We start from the raw sequence: 20,149 nt of genomic DNA, 5'->3' as shown, positions 1-20,149 counted from the left end.
TGAAGCCTCTTCCCTTTCACTTCCCCTTTAGTTGTCCAGGAACCCCAGGAGGGTGACTTGTCCAGAGAGGGTGGTCAGATCACTACCCAACACCACTGCTGTGGCTCCTTGCTGTCCTGAGGATGCTGTGGGAGCCTGATTCTGCCTGGCTGGTGGATGCCACTGGGATGGCTTAGCTGGCTAGATTAATGACTAGGTTTTGCCATTTGTTTTAAAGATGCAGGAGACATGAACATGTCTATAAGCCAAAGAGAAAGGATCAATTGGGACCAAGAAATCGAAGGCACAGATGACAAATTGGACAGTTGATGAATCATTGGGCAATTACAGATGAAGAAGCAGGGATGGATCAAGGTGTAGTTATGCCTTTTCCCATTCTCCACAGTGAATGGTTCAAATTTTCTCACTCTTAAGTTCCTAACCTCACTGTTTCCCTCCCACTCACCACAGAAAACCTCATCTCCAAGTTTACAGAGAGTGTAGAGGTCCTGAGATACAGACCTCCCCCACATCCCTCTATCCAGAACTCTGCATTCCTCCTTTCTCACCTTAGTAGAAAAAGTGTCCCATCTGCTATCCAAGGGGATAGGATGTCCCTGTTTCTCAGACATCGAACAAAAAGAGAGACCTAGGTCCCATCCTCAGCCAAGCATACCCAACCTTAGTAGATGCTTCTCAGCTCATCCTCTTACCCTGTTTCCTCTGGCCAGCAGCCCTCACTGGCATGCCTGTGCTCTCATTGCTTCCTGAGTGCTCTGACATGCAACTCTATTCATAGTGTTCTTTTGCTTATAAACACTTCAAGAGATTCCCTTCACCAGTGGAAGAAAATGCAGACACCCCATGATTGGGGTGACACCCCTTTCATGGTGAAAGACACCCCTTTCATGATTGGGCCCCACCTGCCATTTCTCTAATTTATCTCTTGTTCCATTTCCCAATGTTCCAGTCATCCTAAGAATCCTGACCATCCTGGGTTCAAATCTTGGCTCTATCACATATTAGCTATGTGCCCTTCAGCAATTTGCTCAAGCTCTCTGGACTTTAGTTCTTCATCTATAAAATGGGGATAACCAATGTTCCTACTTAAAGGGCTGTTATGGAGTTAAATGAGTTCACACCTGTGAAGCAGTTAGATCAATGTCTGGCGTACACTAAGCACGTGATAAATGATAGCTCCTATTCTTAGTACTTCGTACAGCTCCTAAAATGTACCAACCTCTTGCTCTCCTTGAATTGGGTTGGCCAAAAATTTCATTCAGGTTCTTCTATAAAATTGTATTGAAAAATCCAAACTAACTCTTTGGCCAACCCAATATCTTGAGGATTTTTTTTTTTTTCCCATCCCTCCCAACCTCATTCCCCTCCCCACCCTACCTTTCTGACTAGCAAATTGTCTTTCATCTGCAGAAAGGTGGCTCTGTTGTCACCTCTGTTATGGAGCCTTCCTAGATTTTCCCCTTGAGGTGTATACATGCCAGACTGGATGAGGGGTACTTTTTCTGAACTGGACATATCTTTATTAGAGCCTATTTTCTACTTTGTTGATTTGGCTTTGCTTTTGGTCTGTGATTTACTCTAGGGTGCAGGCCTTGAGGGTTGGAGGTCAAATCTAGTCCATTCTTCTCTTATTCTCTATCTGTTGATGTGGCCTGAGATGGAGTAAGGACTTACTGAGTGTGTGTTGAATGAATGAATATGTAGGTAAGGGTGTGCTGACAGAATGCTAGAGAAGAAACATAATTTACAAGCAAATAAGACATATTCAAGTTTATTAGTACTTAAATCATTGTTGATTAAAATAAGACATCATTTTTACCTAATGAATTAGGAAACACCTTTAAAAAGGGTAATATCTATTGCTATGGCCCCTCTCTTGTGGCTGGTGGAATGGTAAAAGTAATTTAACACCATGTATCAAGATCCTTTAAATATATTTTTCTTTTGTCCACCTAATTTTACTTCTGGGATACTAACAAATAATTTTAAATACAGACAAATGTTTCTGCATAAACATGTACATTATGACATTATTTATGTAAAATTTTGAGAAAAGCCCATGAAATACCCAATAATAGAAGAATGGAGTAGCATTTTGGTTTCAGAAAAATATGTGATAATAAGTGTATTAGTTAAAGGGAAAAAAAGCAGACTATAAAATATGTTCACAACTATTAAGAAAAAAAGACAGATACTCATGCATAGAAAAGAGGAACTATACCAGAATGAGGAAATATACCAGAATGATTACTTGGTTATATTTGTATGGTGTAAGTGTATATGATTTTTCTTTCTTCCTTTTATATGTTATTCAAATTCTCTATATTTAGAAATGTGTTCCTTTTATAATGGAGTAAAGCCAAGAAATTTTATATTTTAAAGTGCATGCCCAGAAAGAATTAAGAATCTGATTATATTTTGTTTGCTATGTTTTAACATGAGTAAGTCTTGAATTGGGAGGTGAAGTACTGGAGGGCACAGATCTGGTCTTGTGTTCAGCTGATCATGTAACCAGTAAATAGCTGTCAGCTTATATGAGGCTGCCCTCCATTAAGGCCCGCTAATTGTCACAGGGATTAGCATGGCCTCTAAAGCATCTCATCTGGCAACCAATAAGAAAGAGTTGTTGTTTTTTTTTTTTTTTTAAAAAAAAAGGCCAAACAAGGTTTGGTGGTGATGGTGGTTTAGTCACTAAGTCGTGTTCAACTCTTATGACCTCATGGACTGTAGCCCTTCAGGATCCTCTGTCCATGGGGTTTCTCAGGCAGGAATACTGGAGTGGGTTGCCATTTCCTTCTCCAGGGGAGCAAACCCAGGTCTCCTGCACTGTAGGCGGATTCTTTACTGACTGAGCCACCAGGGAAGCTTCAAGTGAGGTTTGCTTGGAGACAAATAATCCCTGAACACAGGATGAGTGCTAATGAAAAAGAAATGGTAGAAAACAAATCACTTTGCTTGTAAATGAAATGCATATTCATTCGCATCTACCCAAATCTCAACTGAACCACCATCATCCATTTGCTGCTACCAAAAAATCTTGACCTGATTTAAAAAACAAAAAAACCCACTGTGTCTTTTAACAGTGGTTAAAAGTTTTATCACTTCAGGCCTAAATCCTGAAATGCAATTAAGCATTTACTTAAATGCATATTGTGCCAAATTGTAGCAGAATTCTAGATGAGCTTTTCTAAAATTGTACCTCTTTGAAGAATATTTTTAATAATATATAGCAATTACTGTTAACTGCGTGAGAAGATTTCGTTTTGTTTGGCTGCACTTAAATAGCCCCAAAGTCGAGTGCACCAAGACATACTGGATTTCAAACTAAATAAATCAAAATTATCATGTACATTCCACTGCATGTCAAAACAGGAAAAGCCATAGAATTTGATGTGAAATAAAGATTAGAGCAGTAATAGAAAGCTAAAAGCTGCTTACATTTATTTGGAATGAGAAAACAAGGTCAATGATTTTCAATGCAGATGTACTTCTCTTTGAGAAAATACATCAAAAAATCAGTTTACAAAGCAGAGAAATTTGGCAGTAATTATTATACTGTCAAAAGGTTCTTTAGTTTCCAAAGAACTTATTTCAGAGTTCAGTGTGCTTGCTTGTCGTTAACAACTTGACAGAAATTAAAGGAATTTGAAGCTAAGGTGTTTGGTGCCATTGCCAATTAAAAATAACCAAGATGAAGATAGAGCATCTTTAAATGTAATAGAGAGTGGAAGGGAACATGTAATTTGAATTCTAAGAATTAAGCATTTGTGCAGCTTCTCAAATATATTCAATTATATAAAGGGAGGCACACCTGGAGCTTATTGCTTTATCACTTCAGACTTAAATCCTGAGTTTGACTATTTAAAACAAGTGTACCATCTTCCCTTTATAGTCTGTGATAAATTCTAAGATTTCACCCATCAAAGACATTTCACATTTTTCCAAGATGAACTTGCTTAAAGAAAGTAACTCTTCCAGTTTAATGCAACATGAAACTGTCTCCATTGTGAGATGATGAGAACAATAAAAATTGCTATCATTTATTGAGCATTCATATAGTTCTATAGTGGAGAAGGAAATGGCAACTCACTCCAGTATCCTTGCCTGGAAAATCCCATGGACAGAGGAGTCTGGTGAGCTACAAGCCATGAGATTGCAAAAGAGTCGGAGATGACTTAGCAACTAAAACAACATAGTGCTGTAGAAAGCGAAATGCTTTTCATACTTTGCTAACTTAACCCTCATTTTTCATTTGTTCAGAGAACTATTTAATATAAAGTGCTTACTAGGTGCCAGGGGCTGTTGAAGGTGTTGAGCATTCGGCAATGAGCAAAATATAGACAAATAGCCCAACCCTTTGTGGAACTTAGGTTCTAGCTGGGGGATAAAGATGATATAGAGAATAAGAAAATAAATTATATACTAGGTTGGCGTATGATGAGTGCTACTGAGGATAAAAAAGCAGAGAAGGGGTTTGGGAATGCCAGGCTTCTAGGGGGAGGGGTCACACTTTTGAAAAGGATGGTCAGAGAAGGCCTTATGGAGAAGATGACACCAGAGTAAATGAAGATGCTCTTCAGGAAGTGAAGGATGGAACTGTGTAACTGTCTTGGGGAAGAGCATTCCAGGTAGAGGGAATGGCAGGTGCAAAGGCCCTGAAGTTGGAATTTGCCTGCCTTGTTTAAGGAAGAGCAAGGAGTGTGGTCTGGTGGTGCAGAGAGACAGAGAGGGGACGAGGTCTGAGAGAGAGAGCAGTAGAGGGGACATACCATGTCAGGCCTGCTAGGCCATCATGAGGCTTTTGGCTTCGACTTCAGGAGAGAGGGCAAGTCCTTAGAGGGTTTGAACAGAGGCATAATGTGATCTGACTTACATTTTCACAGGATCATCCTGGCTCCTGTGGTAAAATAAAATTCTGTGAAACAAGCGGTCTTGTCCAATTTCACGGATAAGGAACAGAGCCTCAGAAAAGTTAACAGTTTACCAGTGTTTCCATTTTCTAGCAAATTCACAGGGCTGAAATTTTAATCCAGGTCTGTGTAATTTGAAAGCTCACATTTTTCCCTCTGAGCCACACTACCTCCCACTTGTGGTGACCGTTTCTTCCCCCTTTTGTCTGGAGTTCTTTAGCTTCTCCGGTGAGGCCACCATGTCATACAACTCCAGGGGACACCATTTATACCATAAGTGTATAAAGGTTCTCCCTGGAGGTGGGCGGTACCCAGCCAACATGACCAAATGTAATGGCTTTGTTCCCCCGTGAGACTGAAGAGCTCTATAAATGCTTTTGAACTATAGTTAGGCTGGTAGCAAAATCTGGTCAGACATTTGTACTGGCCCCATTTGATCTATCTTTCCATTTCTTATTCCACTGACACATATTCTACCAGCTGTCTCTACTACTCTCTGCTGCCTGGCAGCACACTAGTCCAATCATGTGCCTGGCTGGAACGTAAGTTATGGGAAGGCAGGGTTTTCTGCTCATTATAGGCAGCTTAGGCCCATAAGTAACAGAATACCTGAAGCAATATAGGATGTGAGCAGCTGTGCCAGGCTTCTGATTAGAGAAACTGAAACACATTTTATTTGTTGAATATCAGATTGAAGGAGATGATAAAGAGTGCTAAACAATTGTCATTAAAATTGCTTCTTGGTTTAATTTAGGCTCAACTAGATTTTCTTATAAGCCTTAGGACACAAAACTTCATCTCTTAAGCCCTTGTTTACATTGAAACTGATTTTTATTTTTGTTTGAAAGACATTGCTTAGACTTTTAACAATTCAATATGTAACAAAATACCCTTTAAAATGAAGTTTTGATTCACCATTATGACTGGATGACTTTAATGGAATTATGTCTTTTAAAACTGTTTAGCATTTCATGTTTCAGAATTCTGCCTAGTTATGTCAATACCCTAGAGCAGTTTGGCTTTTTTTTTTTTAGGCTTTAATTACAAAAATGGAGAGAAAAGCATGGCAGCATCCTTTATAAGATTAACTAAATACTGTGATAATCTGTATAAAATATTAGTGCCAGGGGCATAGTGCAATGTTGAGTAAAGGCAAAGATGATTGCCACTTGAGTCTCTAAGATGAACGACAGTACTCACAGAATACTAGATCAATACAATTACAGCTTCTTTTTAAAGTGCATTTTTATTTTTCTTAAATGATGGGCCAGGAAGTACCAAGATGAGGCTTTGCTCTCAGATGATATTTGAGGTTCACTTTGGAGGTTTTAGAGAAGGAAATGGCAACCCACTCCAATATTCTTGCCTGGGAAATCCCATGGACAGAGGAGCCTGGTGGGCTACAGTCCATGGGGTCACAAAGAGTTGGACATGACTGAGCGACTAGCACAACTTGAAGGTTTAAGTGAGAAAGGGGTGTATCTGATGGAAGTTGGACCTTCATTTTTATGACTGTGGCTCGCAAAAGTGGAGTATGCAGAAAGCAGTTTGATGGATCCTCAATAATTTAAACATAAAATTACTATATGACCCAGTGATTCTACTCATAGGTAAAAATACCTAAAGAATTGAAAACAGATGTTCAAACAAAAACTTGTAGCAATGCTAATTACCATAACCAAAAGGGGGAAACAACCCAGATATCCACTGATGCATGAATAGATAAGCAAAATGTGGTACATTTGTACAGTGGACTAGTATTCAGCCATAAAAAGGAATGAAGTACTGATACCTGCTGCAACAGGTATGAACATGAAAACAGTATGATAAATGAGCAAAAGCAGACACAAGAAACCATACTGCATGACTCCATTTATATGAAGTATCCAGATTGGTAGTCTGCAGAGAAAGAAAGCAGATTAGTGATGATCAGGCAGAGAGAGACTGGGGTTGAGGGGAGGAAGAAACTGGAATGATTGCTTCTTTGTGGTGATGAAAATATTTTGAAACAAATAGACATGGTGGTTGCACGACATTATGAATGCAGTAAATGCCATGAATGGTAAATTTTGTGTTATGTGTATTTCACCATAGGAAAAAGAAATGGAATGTGTAAGTTTTGAAAAGATTCCTCATTCTTGGTGAAGCCCATTAACATTTGACAGGGTGGGGTGGGTTCTAAAGAGGGACATGTGATAAACAGGGCAAAACCTTAGCATGACAAGGCTTGCACTGCCTGGTTGGGATCCCTGATGCCAGGACCTGGCTCATGTGGGTGCAGCGGCCACTGGGGCAGCTGCTCAGGGGCTCCTGGTATCCTGCACGACTGAAGGCAGTTTTAATTTGGGGGCAGCTTGTTTGGAATCCTCACATGGAGACAAGAAAAGCAATGGAGTACCAAGCTGTTTATAACCCAGGGAGACAGAAACCCACCAAATATAAAGTTTCACTGCAGTGAGGCCAGGATAATTTCAGTTTATCCAATGAAAAGGAAAATAAACTTTTATGACCTGGTCAGGCTAAAGTAGTTTTAGTTAAAGGTGCGTGGAAAGTTTCTAGTTATTGCTGCACATGCTCTGTTCCCTCATTCTTGGGAGCGTGCCACCTCTTCATGTCATTTTCTACCCACGAAAGGAAAAATATTTCAAATAGGTTTTTTTTTTCAATGAAAGTAATATTTGATTATTATAAAATTTCAAAAAGGAGACATTTTATGTATAGGTATTTGTTGTTGTTCAGTAGCTAAGTTGTGTCTGTTTGTGACCCCATGGATGATAGCATACCAGGTTACAGTCCTGTACATGCTTTTCCTTCAATGTCTCCCTGAGTTTACTCAAACTCATCTGCATTGAATCAGTGATGCCATCCAGCCATCTCATCCCCTGTTAACCCCTTCTCTCCCTGCCCTCAATTTTCCCCAGCATTAGGATCTTTTCAAATAAGTCAGCTCTTTGCATCAGGTGGGCAAACTGTTGGAGCTTCAGCTTCAGCATCAGTCCCTCCAATGAATATTCAGGGTTGATTTCCCTTAGGATTGACTGGCTTGATCTTGCAGTCCAAGGGACTCTCAAGAGTCTTCTCCAGTATCACAATTCGAAAACATCAGTTCTTCAGCACTCAGCCTTCCTTATTGTCCAACTCTCACATCCGTACATGACTACTGGAAAAACCATAGCTTTGACTATATGGACCTGTGTTGGCAAAGTGATGTCTCTGCTTTTTAATATGCTGTCTAGGTTGGTCATAGCTTTCCTTCCAAGGAGCATGCGTCTTAATTTCATGGCTGCAGTCACTGTCTGCAGTGATTTTGGAGCCCAAGAAAATAAAATCTGTCACTGCTTCCTTTTTTTCTCCCTTCTATTTACCATGAAGTGGTGGGACCAGATGCCATGATCTTAGTTTTTTGAATGTTGAGTTTTAAGCCAGCATTTTCACTGTCCTCCGTGACCCTCATCAAGAGGCTCTTTAGTTCCTCTTGGCTTTCTGCCATAAAGGTGGTATCATCTGCATATGTGAGGCTGTTGATATTTCTCCCAAAGATCTTGATTCCAGTTTGTGAGTAATCCAGCCAGGCATTTCGCATGATGTACTCTGTGTATAAGTTAAATAAGCAGCGTGATGATATATAGCCTTGACATACTCCTTTCCTCATTTGGAACCAGTCTGTTGTTCCATGTCCAGTTCTGAATGTTGCTTCTTGACCTGCATACAGATTTCTCAGGATGTAGGTAAGGTGGTCTGGTATTCCCATCTCTTTAAGAATTTTCCACAGGTTGTTGTGATCCACACAGTAAAAGACTTTAACGTAGTCAATGAAGGAGAGTAGATGTTTTTCTAGAATTCCCTTGCTTTCTCTGTGATCCAGCAAATGTTGGCAGTTTGATCTACGGTTCATCTGTCTTTTCTAAACCCAGCTTGTACATCTGGAAGTTCTTAGTTCACATACTGCTAAAGCCTAGCTTGAAGGATTTTGAGCATAGCCTTACTAGCATGTAATGTGAGGGCAATTTTATGATAGTTTGAACATTCTTTGGCATTGCCATTCTTTGGAATTGGAATAAAAACTGACCTTTTCCAGTCCTGTGGCCACTGTTGAGTTTTCCAAATTTCCTGGCATATTGAGTGCAGCACTTTAACAACATCATCTTTTAGGATTTGAAATAGTTCAGCTGCAATTCTATAACCTCCATTAGCTTGGTCCGTAGTGATGCTTCCTAAAGCCCACTTGACTTCACACTCCGGGATGTCTGGCTCTAGGTCAGTGACCATGCCATCATGGTTATCCAGGTCATTAAGACCTTTTTTGTACAGTTCTTCCATGTATTCTTGCCATCTCTTAATTTCTTCTGCTTCTGTTAGGTCCTTATATCTTCTATCTCTTTTTGTGCCCATCTTTACATGAAATATTCCCTTGCTTTCTCCAATTTTCTTAAAGAGATCTCTAGTCTTTCCCATTCGATTGTTAAGAGAGATTGAGGTGGAACCACTCCAAGGAAAGCCCCTCACTCATTTACAGCACTGGTCACGGAATGACCAGTTGTGACACATGAATGAAATGGAACAACATGCAACTGTGAAAAGTAGGCTGTTGATTGGCATTTATGGGTATGAAAGATGCCCATTCTATGTTGATAAATGTTGTATGATCCCAATGAAACTAAGGATACCAGTACATGTATATTGACAGAAAAATGACTGCAAGGATACATGCCAAAACATCTATAATGTTATTCCTGATTGCTGAGCCCCTGGCCAATGTTATTGATTGATGGTCTAACCCAAACTGACTTGCTACAATGGTGGGGTCCTCTTGGTTGAATTTGGTCTTCATTTCCCATTAAAGAGACACAAACAAAGCAAAATAAAAAACCCAGAGATCCTAATAAGTGGATGTAGGTGAAATACAGTTCCTTTAGGTAGGTTAACATCATAGCTGTGGGATTTCCTACAGTCTGTCTTAGGAAATTCTTGACCAGAAGAACCTGTAGATTTGTTAAATGATAGTGAAAATGACAAGAAATATATAAAAGAACTAAAAGCCATTATTACAAAAGATGAGTCTGTCACAGAATAAATAAAATCTTGTATTTTCTCATTTATTTGGACTTCTTGGAAACTGAATTATTGGGTTGGCCAAAAAGTGTTTTCAGGCTTTCCAATAAGGTGTTATTGAAAACCCAAACGAACTTTTTGGCCAAGGCAATATTTCCAGTAAGTGGATTTTCTAGATGGTGGAAGCTTATTTGGTTAAGTGCCATATAAGTTTGCATTTTAACCATTTCAATGAAATTCTTTCTAATGCCTGGTAAATGGTTTATGGCTTTCCCATAGAGAATGTATTGAAAATATGTCAACCAATTTGTTAGGCTTTGAGGTCTCATGTGAATATGTTGTCATTTGTTTTCTTTTTGCTCTACGAAACATCTATTTCTGTTCTATTGACTATGCCAAAGCCTTTCACTGTGTGGATCACCACAACTGTGGGAAATTCTTAAACAGATGAGAATACCAGACCCCCTGACCTGCCTCTTGAGAAACCTGTATACAGGTCAGGAAGCCACAGTTAGAACTGGACATGGAACAACAGACTGGTTCCAAATTGGGAAAGGAGTATGACAAGGCTGTATATTGTCACCCTGCTTATTTAACTTACATGCAGAGTACATCATGAGATATGCTGGGCTGGATTAAGCACAAGCTGGAATCAAGATTGCCAGGAGAAATATCAATAACCTCAGATATGCAGATGATACCACTCTTATGGCAGAAAGTGAAGAGGAACTAAAAAGCCTCTTGATGAAAGTGAAAGAGGAGAGTGAAAAAGTTGGATTAAAGCTCAACATTCAGAAAACTAAGATCATGGTCCCATGGCATGATGGGCATCTGGTCCCATCAATTCAGTTCAGTTCAGTCACTCAGTTGTGTCCAATTCTTTGTGACCCCATGAACCACAGCACGCCAGGCCTCCCTGTCCATCACCAACTCGCAGAGTCCACCCAAACCCATGTCCATTGAGTCGGTAATGCCATCCATCCATCTCATCCTCTGTTGTCCCCTTCTCCTCCTGCCCCCAATCCCTCCCAGGATCAGGGTCTTTTCCAATGAGTCAGCTCTTCACATCAGGTGGCCAAAATATTGGAGTTTCAGCTTCAACATCAGTCCTTCTAATGAACACCCAGGACTGATCTCCTTTAGGATGGACTGGTTGGATCTCTTTGTAGTCCAAGGGACTCTCAAGAGTCTTCTCCAACACCACAGTTCACAAGCTTCAATTCTGTGGCACTCAGCTTTATTTGTAGTCCAACTCTCACATCCATACGTGACCACTGGAAAAACCATAGCCTTGACTAGATGGACCTTTGTTGGCAAAGTAATGTCTCTGCTTTTTAATATGCTATCTAGGTTGGTCATAACTTTCCTTCCAAGGAGTAAGCATCTTTTAATTTCATGGCTGCAGTCACCATCTGCAGTGATTTTGGAGCCCAGAAAAATAAAGTCAGCCACTGTTTCCGCTGTTTCCCCATCTATTTGCCATGAAGTGATGTACTCTGCATATAAGTTAAATAAGTAGGGTGACAATATACAGCTTTGACGTATTCCTTTTCCTATTTGGAACCAGTCTGTTGTTCCATGTCCAGTTCTAACTGTTGCTTCCTGACCTGCATACAGATTTCTCAAGAGGCAGATGGGGTGGTCTGGTATTCCCATCTCTTGAAGAATTTCCCACAGTTTGTGATCCACACAGTCAAAGGCTTTGGCATAGTCAATAAAGCAGAAATAGATGTTTTTCTGGAACTCTCTTGCTTTTTCGATGATCCAGCAGATGTTGGCAATTTGATCTCTGGTTCCTCTGCCTTTTCTAAATCCAGCTTGACCATCTGGAAGTTCATGGTTCACGTATTGCTGAAGCTTGGCTTGGAGAATTTTAAGCATTACTTTACTAGCGTGTGAGATGAGTGCAATTGTGTGGTAGTTTGAGCATTCTTTGGCATTGCCTTTCTTTGGGATTGGAATGAAAACTGACTTTTTCCAGTCCTGTGGCCACTGCTGAGCTTTCCAAATTTGCTGGCATATCGAGTGCAGCACTTTCACAGCATTATCTTTCAGGATTTGAAATAGCTCAACTGGAATTCCATCACCTCCACTAGCTCTGTTCGTAGCGATGCTTCACTTGACTTCACATTCCAGGATGTCTGGCTCTAGGTGAGTGATCACACCATCGTGATTATCTGGGTCATGAAGATCTTTTTTGTACAGTTCTTCTGTGTATTCTTGCCACCTCTTCTTAATATCATCTGCTTCTGTTAGGTCCCTGCCATTTCTGTCCTTTATCGAGCCCATCTTTGCATAAAATATTCCCTTGGTATCACTAATTTTTTGAAGAGATCTCTAGTCTTTCCCTTTCTATTGTTTTCCTCTATTTCTTTGCACTGATCGCTGAGGAAGGCTTTCTTATCTCTCCTTGCTATTCTCTGGTCCCATCACTTCATGGCAAATAGATGGAGAAACTCTGGAAACAGTGAGAGTCTTTATTTTGGGGTGCTCCAAAATCACTGCAGATGGTGACTGCAGCCATGAAATCAAAGGGTGCTTGCTCCTTGGAAGAAAAGTTATGACCAACCTAGACAGCATATTAAAAAGCAGAGACATTACTTTGCCAACAAAAGTCCATCTAGTCAAAGCTATGGTTTTTCCAGTAGTCATGGATGAATGAGAAAGTTGGACTATAAAGAAAGCTGAGCACCAAAGAAGTGACACTTTTGAATTGTGGTGTTGAATAAGACTCGTGAGAGTCCCTTGGACTGCAAGGAGATCCAACCAGTCCATCCTAAAGGAGATCAGTCCTGGGTATTCATTGGAAGGACTGATGTTGAAGCTGAAACTGCAATACTTTGGCCACCTGATGCGAAGAACTGACTCATTTGAAAAGACTCTGATGCTGGGAAAGATTGAAGGCGGGAGGAGAAGGGGACGACAGAGGATGAGATGGTTGGATGGCATCACCGACTCAATGGACAAGAGTTTGAGTGAACAGGAGTTGGTGATGGACAGGGAGGCCTGACGTGCTACAATCCATGGAGTTGCAAAGAGTCAAACAATACTGAGCAACTGAACTAAACTGAACTGAACTGCTCTGCCAAATGATATCAATTCCATTTGCCTTCTAAAGACTCAGACGACTGTACCTTTACACAGTTGTTTTTACTTTTTTCTCTCATTGGTAGGAGGTGATGGTGGTGGTTTAGTCACTCAGTCATGTCTGACTCTTGCGACCCCCTGGACTGTAGCCCGCTAGGCTCCTCTGTCCATGGGATTTCCCAGGCAAGAATATTGGAGTGAGTTGCCATTTCTTTCTCCACTCATGGGTAGGATGTGTCAGTTTTTACTTTTTACCAGAGAAATATGCTTATACACTTTCCTCGTCTCAAAACATCTTTCTAACTTACTGATTTATAAATTTCATACCCTGGGAAATCAGAACCCCAAGTCTGTTACTGTTTTGTATAAAGTAAGATTAATAGGCATTGAATGAACTCATGTATTTAGTCCCAGGATTTTTGACCATTCAAGGACTTTAAGAATTTACTTCCTGGTTGTAGGCTATTATCTGATAGAAGTTTGACTCTGGGCAAAGTGCCATTTTATTTATAATCTGCTGTGCTTATGGTTTTCCATTCTAGCACAATTACTTTCCTGGTTGCTCATAGTAGAGAAATAAAATTAAAAAAAAAACAAACCTGTCTGTAGGCCGTTGGTAAAGTTTTGTAAAATGGAATTTGGGTGTGTTTTTAATAGAAAGGTAAAATAATCTTAGATATAATTTCTTGAGTGTTTCCCATTTTTTTTAAACAGAGAAATAATGATGAATGGAACTGTCGGGAAACTCACAGACCAAGAAGTTATAACCATTGCACGTCGTTACCGGGTGCCTGAGGACCTGTGTCCACATAGGAATGTCCTAGTTGCACAGGCCCATGAACAACTCAAGAAAAATGCTTTTGAGAATTTTGAAAGACTCATTGCTATGTGTGTATACAAAGATTGGGAAAAGTAAGCTTTTATTTTATTGATTCTAAGAAATCATTTATGTTTCTGTGAAGCTGAGTAATGAAGGAATTTGTATTGTATCAAAAAGGGCAAAAAGAAAATTGGCAAGTCTCCTCATACTCCACTAGGTAGCAAAGCCACCTTAAATCATTTCTGGAGATTATCTGGGTACACATATTTCATAGTGATGTATGGTGAGTTTTGCTTGTTGATGGAATAGGGGAAGTTCTGTGTCTTCAAAAGAATAGGATGGCCCCTTTGCATTTTCTAATTGGTTTCTAGAAGCTTTCGATTGAAGCAGTAAATCAGTGTTAGAAGATTTAATTCTGAGATGGCATCTCTTTACACTATTTTATTAATAAGTGGGATTTATAAATATGAGTTTTATAATATACCGGACAGGGGTATATTGCAAGTAAACTTTCTATAAAATCTCTTTGAAATTATTTCTTCTCAAAAATAATGACGCTCCAAATAATGTATTTCTAATACATTTATCATGTTTGCCTTTGAACTTTATTCAGTCATTGTTACAAACAACTGGAGCCCCATCTTAGTATATTTTGGTGTTCATCTTACCCACAGATCTGATATACTGGTGGGGGAGCATATTCATCTGGAGTTAGAAAATCTTACGTCTAACTCTAGCCACTGGTTTTGTTACTTCAGACCACTGTCATCTCTTTACCCCATTACTACTTCCTTCATCCCCAAACCTGTACCCTAAATTTATCTTAGAAGGACACATGGTTTTTCTTAATTTGTTGTTGTTGTAGTCACTAAGTCATGTCAAGCTCTTTGCTACCCTCATGGACTGTAGCCCACCAGGCTCCTCTGTCTGTGGGAGTCTCCAGGCAAGAATACTGGAGTTGGGTTGCCATTTCCTTCTGCAGGGGATCTTTCCAACTCAGGGATCCAGCCTGTGTCTCCTGAATTCACAGGCGAGTTCTTTACCACTAGTGCTACTGGAAGTGCCCCCAGTTTATCTTACTAGGGAACAAATTTTTTCCTAATCCATAATACACCCTTGTTAAATTGTTATAAAATGGTATTCTTCCTTGAATCTTTAAGCTTCTCTGAGCCTTCTGGAAGACGTGTTACCTGAGCTTTGTATGACTCTGGCCTTGCCTTCCAGCCTGGTGGTATCCCTCTCCAGGGTGAGAAGTGTGACCTTCTTTCATTAAAGGAATACCTATTAGGAAAAAAAGGGGCTAGTTGATGAGACAACTCTTGAGGTTCTTCCAGATCCAACAAGTTCCAATTCTAGACATAAAGATTCTCTTACCATTTTATAACCTACTGCTAAGAAAGAAGCCCACTTTCTTTCCTGTTAGTTCTAATTTTGCCTGATGCCTGGAAGAACACTGGCGGGGTGAGAACATTAGACAGGCATTTCTGTGCCCCAGCAGGCTGGGGAAAATGACTGTTGGGCTGCTCTGGAGGAAAAAAAAAATTAGGTGAATGTTAAGGTCCCAGTTGGGGCTTCTAGGTTATGCGATTTGGGTCCAAGGAAAAGACTAGAAAAACAGCCTCTGGTCATATAATACTTGTGATGGAGGCTCTAGATGCCTGTCAAATTAAGTGATGTTTTCAAATATCAGAACCATTTTTGACTAGTGGTCAAGAATGCAGATCGATTACTTAGAGCAACACTCGTGGTTGCAGCCTTAACAGGCTGTACTATCACCAACCAAGAATCTGAATCTTGATGGAACGGCCTTTGTAAGGACAGAATCTAGTGACTTCTGAAATGGAAACAAGCTGGTGAAATGCAATAAGACTGTTTTTCCTTACCGTGATTCCAATACCAGCTTTCATATTTATTTCCATGTGCATGCTTTTGGGACACATCTATGTTTTCTTTCCTTTAGCATGTAATTATTACTCAAGAGACATGAAGTATAGAAAAGCTCATTGACTGTATTTTAATGCAGGAAAAAAGTGTTACCCAGCAAAGACATCAAAAGGCTGTGCAAGTCCTCCAGATTACCTTTGAATGAAGATCTTCTAGGATCCTTACTGTCCAGGTAGGTGAGATCTCCACCCTCATGGACCATGTCCTGCATGTTTTTGTTTTGGAGACAGTTTCTGGTTTTACATCTGCCTTTAACTGCCCTTGATTTACCCTTTACCTCAGTATTGTTTCACTGATGATACATCTCCATTTAATTATTACAGAAGGAAAAGTTAGTCATGATTGTGAATGTCACAGAGCCTCTAATGAATTATTGTTTGATCTTTTTAACATGAAGATGCACTTAAGTGCACACAGATTCATGGGACAAAATGAAAATGAACTGCTTCTTTGGTTGTGAGAGTCTTAGATCTAAAATTTAGGACAGGTTTTTCAGAACAGTAGTTTCTAATGGCTAAAGACATGCAATTAGAGGACCTCATGTTATTAGCACAGAGCAAGAGTGCCAGATGTCAAGTGCAGAGGTTAGGGTGTTGCCAAAGGAAAGCACAGTGAACTGCTTTCTAAATCACCTCTCTTCTTGTACCAAACCCGACTTTTTGACTGCCTGGCACCACCCTCCTAGCCATCCACACTCTGGTCATCTTTTATGCTTCCCACGGCATGACGCCAGCCCCTCCTCTGACTGACTTATCTTGATAATGCTGACATCTGGGGCTGTGTTCTAGGCATTGTTATCATTGCTTTGAGTACATTACCTCATTGACTTCGTGAGAACAGCTTGGTGAGGTCAGAGCTATTATCCTCCTATCTTACATGAGGATACTGAGGTCTAGAGAGATAAGATTTTGCCCAAAGTCACATAGTCTAGAAGAAGAACTGTGACTTAACCTCTGAACCTTTAAAATGCACATCTTCTGCTTCAAACTGTTTTGAATTATTGTCTACAAATAGCCAGTAGATTAGAATGTTCTGCCTGTTCTGCCTCCTACTTCTGCTGCTTGCATGTTCTCTCTCCCCTCTATTCCCACCACCTCCACTCTTGTTCTGACCTACTTTTCTTCTTGACTGTTGCAGGGCCCCCACATTGGCCTTTCTTCCACCAGCCTCTAAATTTTTAAATCCATCTTTACATCTAGCAGCTAAGTACCTTCTAAGAGCAAGAATATCCTAGTGTCGCTTTTCTACTCACAAGCCTTCTGTACCATTTCTTTGTTCTCTAAGGAATGACCAGCTTCCTCAGCTTTGAGCTCCTCTTCCGCCTTCTCCATTGTGGGGCCTAGGGTTGTCATTAGAGCATTATTCTCAAGCAGGGGTTGGAGTGGGCAGTCGTCATCTGAGACAGAAAAAAAAAAAGGAAGCAGACAAAAACTAAATCCCACATGGGAGAGCTAGGGTCCTTCTGCTCCTAGTATCGGGAGCAGAATCAAGAAGAGGCCAATCTAGGTGGCTGTGTGTGTGTGCATTGGATAACATGGGGTTGTCTTCTAGACTTTCAGCTCTATTTGCTTTTATTTTCTAGCAGCAGTATGAGGGATAAATAGGCCATCCCAGTATAAAGGACCTGAGATGAAGTGCAGGCTTAGGAGTCTGGTTTCTCCACAGTTACCACATTCTCAAAGCTTCTCTTCCCATTCCCAGTAGTCCAGCCAGATGGCCCATTTAGCTTTTCACTTCCCACTTTTTTGCCTTTTCTCTTGCTGTTTCTTCAGTAGGAACTAGCTTTGAGTTTTCTTCACCTGCTGAAAGCTTGTTCTTCATTTGAGACCTGTTTTGCATAGCACTGTATCCATGAAGCCCTCTTGGATTTGGTTGGCTGGTGTGATTATCTCCTGCTAAGGATTCTCACAGCACTATTTATGTTTCTTTTTCTTTTTTTTTTGTCTCTTACCTTGTAATGAAGATTTGTGAGTAGACATCTGATCCACTCAGATACCGAGACCTACTTCTAACCTGTTTGATTTACTGCCTAAAAATAAGCAGCAGGTTGTCACAGCTTGACAATTTTGCCCCTTACCTTGTCTCCTGTATTCTTTGAATCTACTTGCTAGCTGTGTAATCTTGTGCAAGTTTTTTGACCTGCTTGAACCTCAGATTCCATACCTCTAGAATGAGATAACAATACCTGCTTCCTCGTGGTTCTTGGGGCGAATTGAGAATAACATACATAAACTCCCCAGTGCCATAGCATCTGGTACTAAGTCCTGATTGGAGACTAGAAGAGAAGTGTTCATCAGACACCATAGACCACACGCTCTGACTTAGAAATGAACTGGAAGAGACCTGTGTCCTACATTGAGGAAGCCTTGTTTTTAAACAGTTGGATCTGAATGCCTTTCACACATTAAGCTGTCTTCTAGTCAGGAAGCTGCAGATGTTTATTAAATTATCTCTTGATGGCCTCGGGATGAGTTGTCCTGGAAAGTCCAGTAATGTGGGAGCCTGGCCTCTGGGGGACCTAGATGTTTCTTATCCAGCACTGAGGCCACCAAGTCATCATCCTCTCATTCTCTCAGCAGACTGTTTTGTCTTTGCCTTGACGATTTGACATGAAAGGCAGAAAGATGATTCCCCAACTTGCCATGAAGCCGGCTCAGTCTCAGATCACATCCGCCTCCGAGCCCCAGCTTAGCTCCAAGGAGGTCATCCCTCTGAGCCACTAAGCAGACCATGTTCAGTCTAACTTTGCTTCTAATTGTGCACTGACCCTTCTCCACACTCAGGGGAAACTTCAGACTAATCAGATTAGAAAATGTCTCATTCCCATTCCCCTCTCCCTCCAATATGCCCTGCCACGATTTGGGTCACATGCTTGATGTTTTGCATCATCTCCGCAGATTCCTTTCAAAGACGGCCCTAATTCCTAACGGGCCCATCAGCCTGCAGCTTACATTTATATTCTGCATTCTTATTGTTCCCTACAGACTCCACAGGGCTTTCCAGAGCCTTGACCAGACTCTCTTTCTGCACAGCCCTCCTGTGGCACGCTAAACCAGAGCCCCTCTGACGTCTACAGTCTCCCGTGGGAGACAGGCCCAGAGTTTGTTGACTTGGTTCAGCACACACTCTGCCCAGGGGCAGTTTTACCTGCCTTGGGATGGAGCTGGGCAGCTGGTGAGCAGGTGTAGAGCCCCTATGAATTCAGATCAGGAGATGAAAAACTATATGGCTAAAGATTCCAATGATTTCTTTCACCTGGGGAATGTTACTTGTATATTTCTCCTGACCCTGCATTTGGGTACTAAGATTTCCCTTCTACTCCATTTCTATTTTTCTTCTGATTCAGTTAGGTCTTTTCCTTATTAGCACAACTCATGCTGGAATCAGGACTTCAAAATCTTTTCACATCTGGTTACCCCAGCCCCCATCAGTTTGTGCTGTGGAAACCAGTATGACGGTCAAGAGTCCACCTGCAATGCAGGAGACCTGGGTTCTATCCCTGGGTCAGGAAGATCCCCTGGAGAAGGGAATGGCTACCCACTCCAGTATTCTTGCGGGGAGAATCCCATGGACAGAGGAGCCAGGTGGGCTACAGTCCATGGGGTCACAAAGAGTCTGGTGCACCTGAGCAACTAACACATATACACAGCCGGTATGAGGTCACCTTCCTTACCAAACAATCATTTCACTAATGCACAGAACATCAGATGTAAATGTTTGATGTAGTGATAGCTATTACCCATAATAGGAGTGACATTCTGTATTGAAACAGTGCCTAGGGCCCTGGAATATTTTGTAAATCCTTGAGCACATTGGAAGGTACATTTTCATTGATGATAGGCATGATACCTCTTTTCTTGAGGAGGCTGTCTCACTGAATAAATGTACTTCAGCCCCAGATGGAATTAGAATAACAACCCCCTAAGATACCCTCAACCTTTGTTTCTATCTCAGGCCCTAGGGGTAGAGATGATATCTCCTTCAACCCTGCAGTCCCGGAGATGTGTCCCATGCTATTACACTGGGCAGGGGGGAGAAACACATGGGCTTTATACCTATCAGAGCTGCCTCTGAAGTCCAACCCTACTGCCTTCTGCCCAAGTGATCACTGTAAATGGAATAAACCCCACTGAGCCTTCATTTGGGTGTTAAGGTTTCCTCAGAACTAATAAGCAAGAAATGCTGGTTCTCAAACCATAAGAGATGGGGAGAATTTTGAGGTCATTCTGTTCTCTGTTCCCGGTGGGCCTGGGGAGTGAAGAGGCACCCTCCTCCCCTGACTGTGGCCTTCCGAAGCGGGACTTAGAAGTCAGGTGTGACTCTTTCCCCAGCAGCT

The 20,149-nt window shown here is 41.0% G+C and overlaps 1 protein-coding gene across 3 annotated transcripts in view; it reads left to right on the top strand.

The window, feature by feature from the left end:
• The window catches only part of EFHC2 (EF-hand domain containing 2), a 248,550-nt gene that overhangs the window by 196,106 nt on the left and 32,295 nt on the right, over positions 1-20,149 (top strand). For 2 of the 3 annotated variants that reach the window (XM_006075332.3, XM_044936622.1), the window contains 2 exons: positions 13,764-13,961; positions 15,893-15,985. In XM_006075332.3, coding sequence (XP_006075394.3) covers positions 13,764-13,961; positions 15,893-15,985 — 291 coding nt within the window. The remainder of the gene's footprint in view (positions 1-13,763; positions 13,962-15,892; positions 15,986-20,149) is intronic. The other variant, XM_025275981.2, reaches the window with a different exon arrangement.

Source organism: Bubalus bubalis, chromosome X (assembly GCF_019923935.1).
Source record: "Bubalus bubalis isolate 160015118507 breed Murrah chromosome X, NDDB_SH_1, whole genome shotgun sequence".
NCBI classification, from domain to species: Eukaryota; Metazoa; Chordata; class Mammalia; order Artiodactyla; family Bovidae; genus Bubalus; species Bubalus bubalis.
This window is presented reverse-complemented; position numbering and strand designations above follow the sequence as displayed.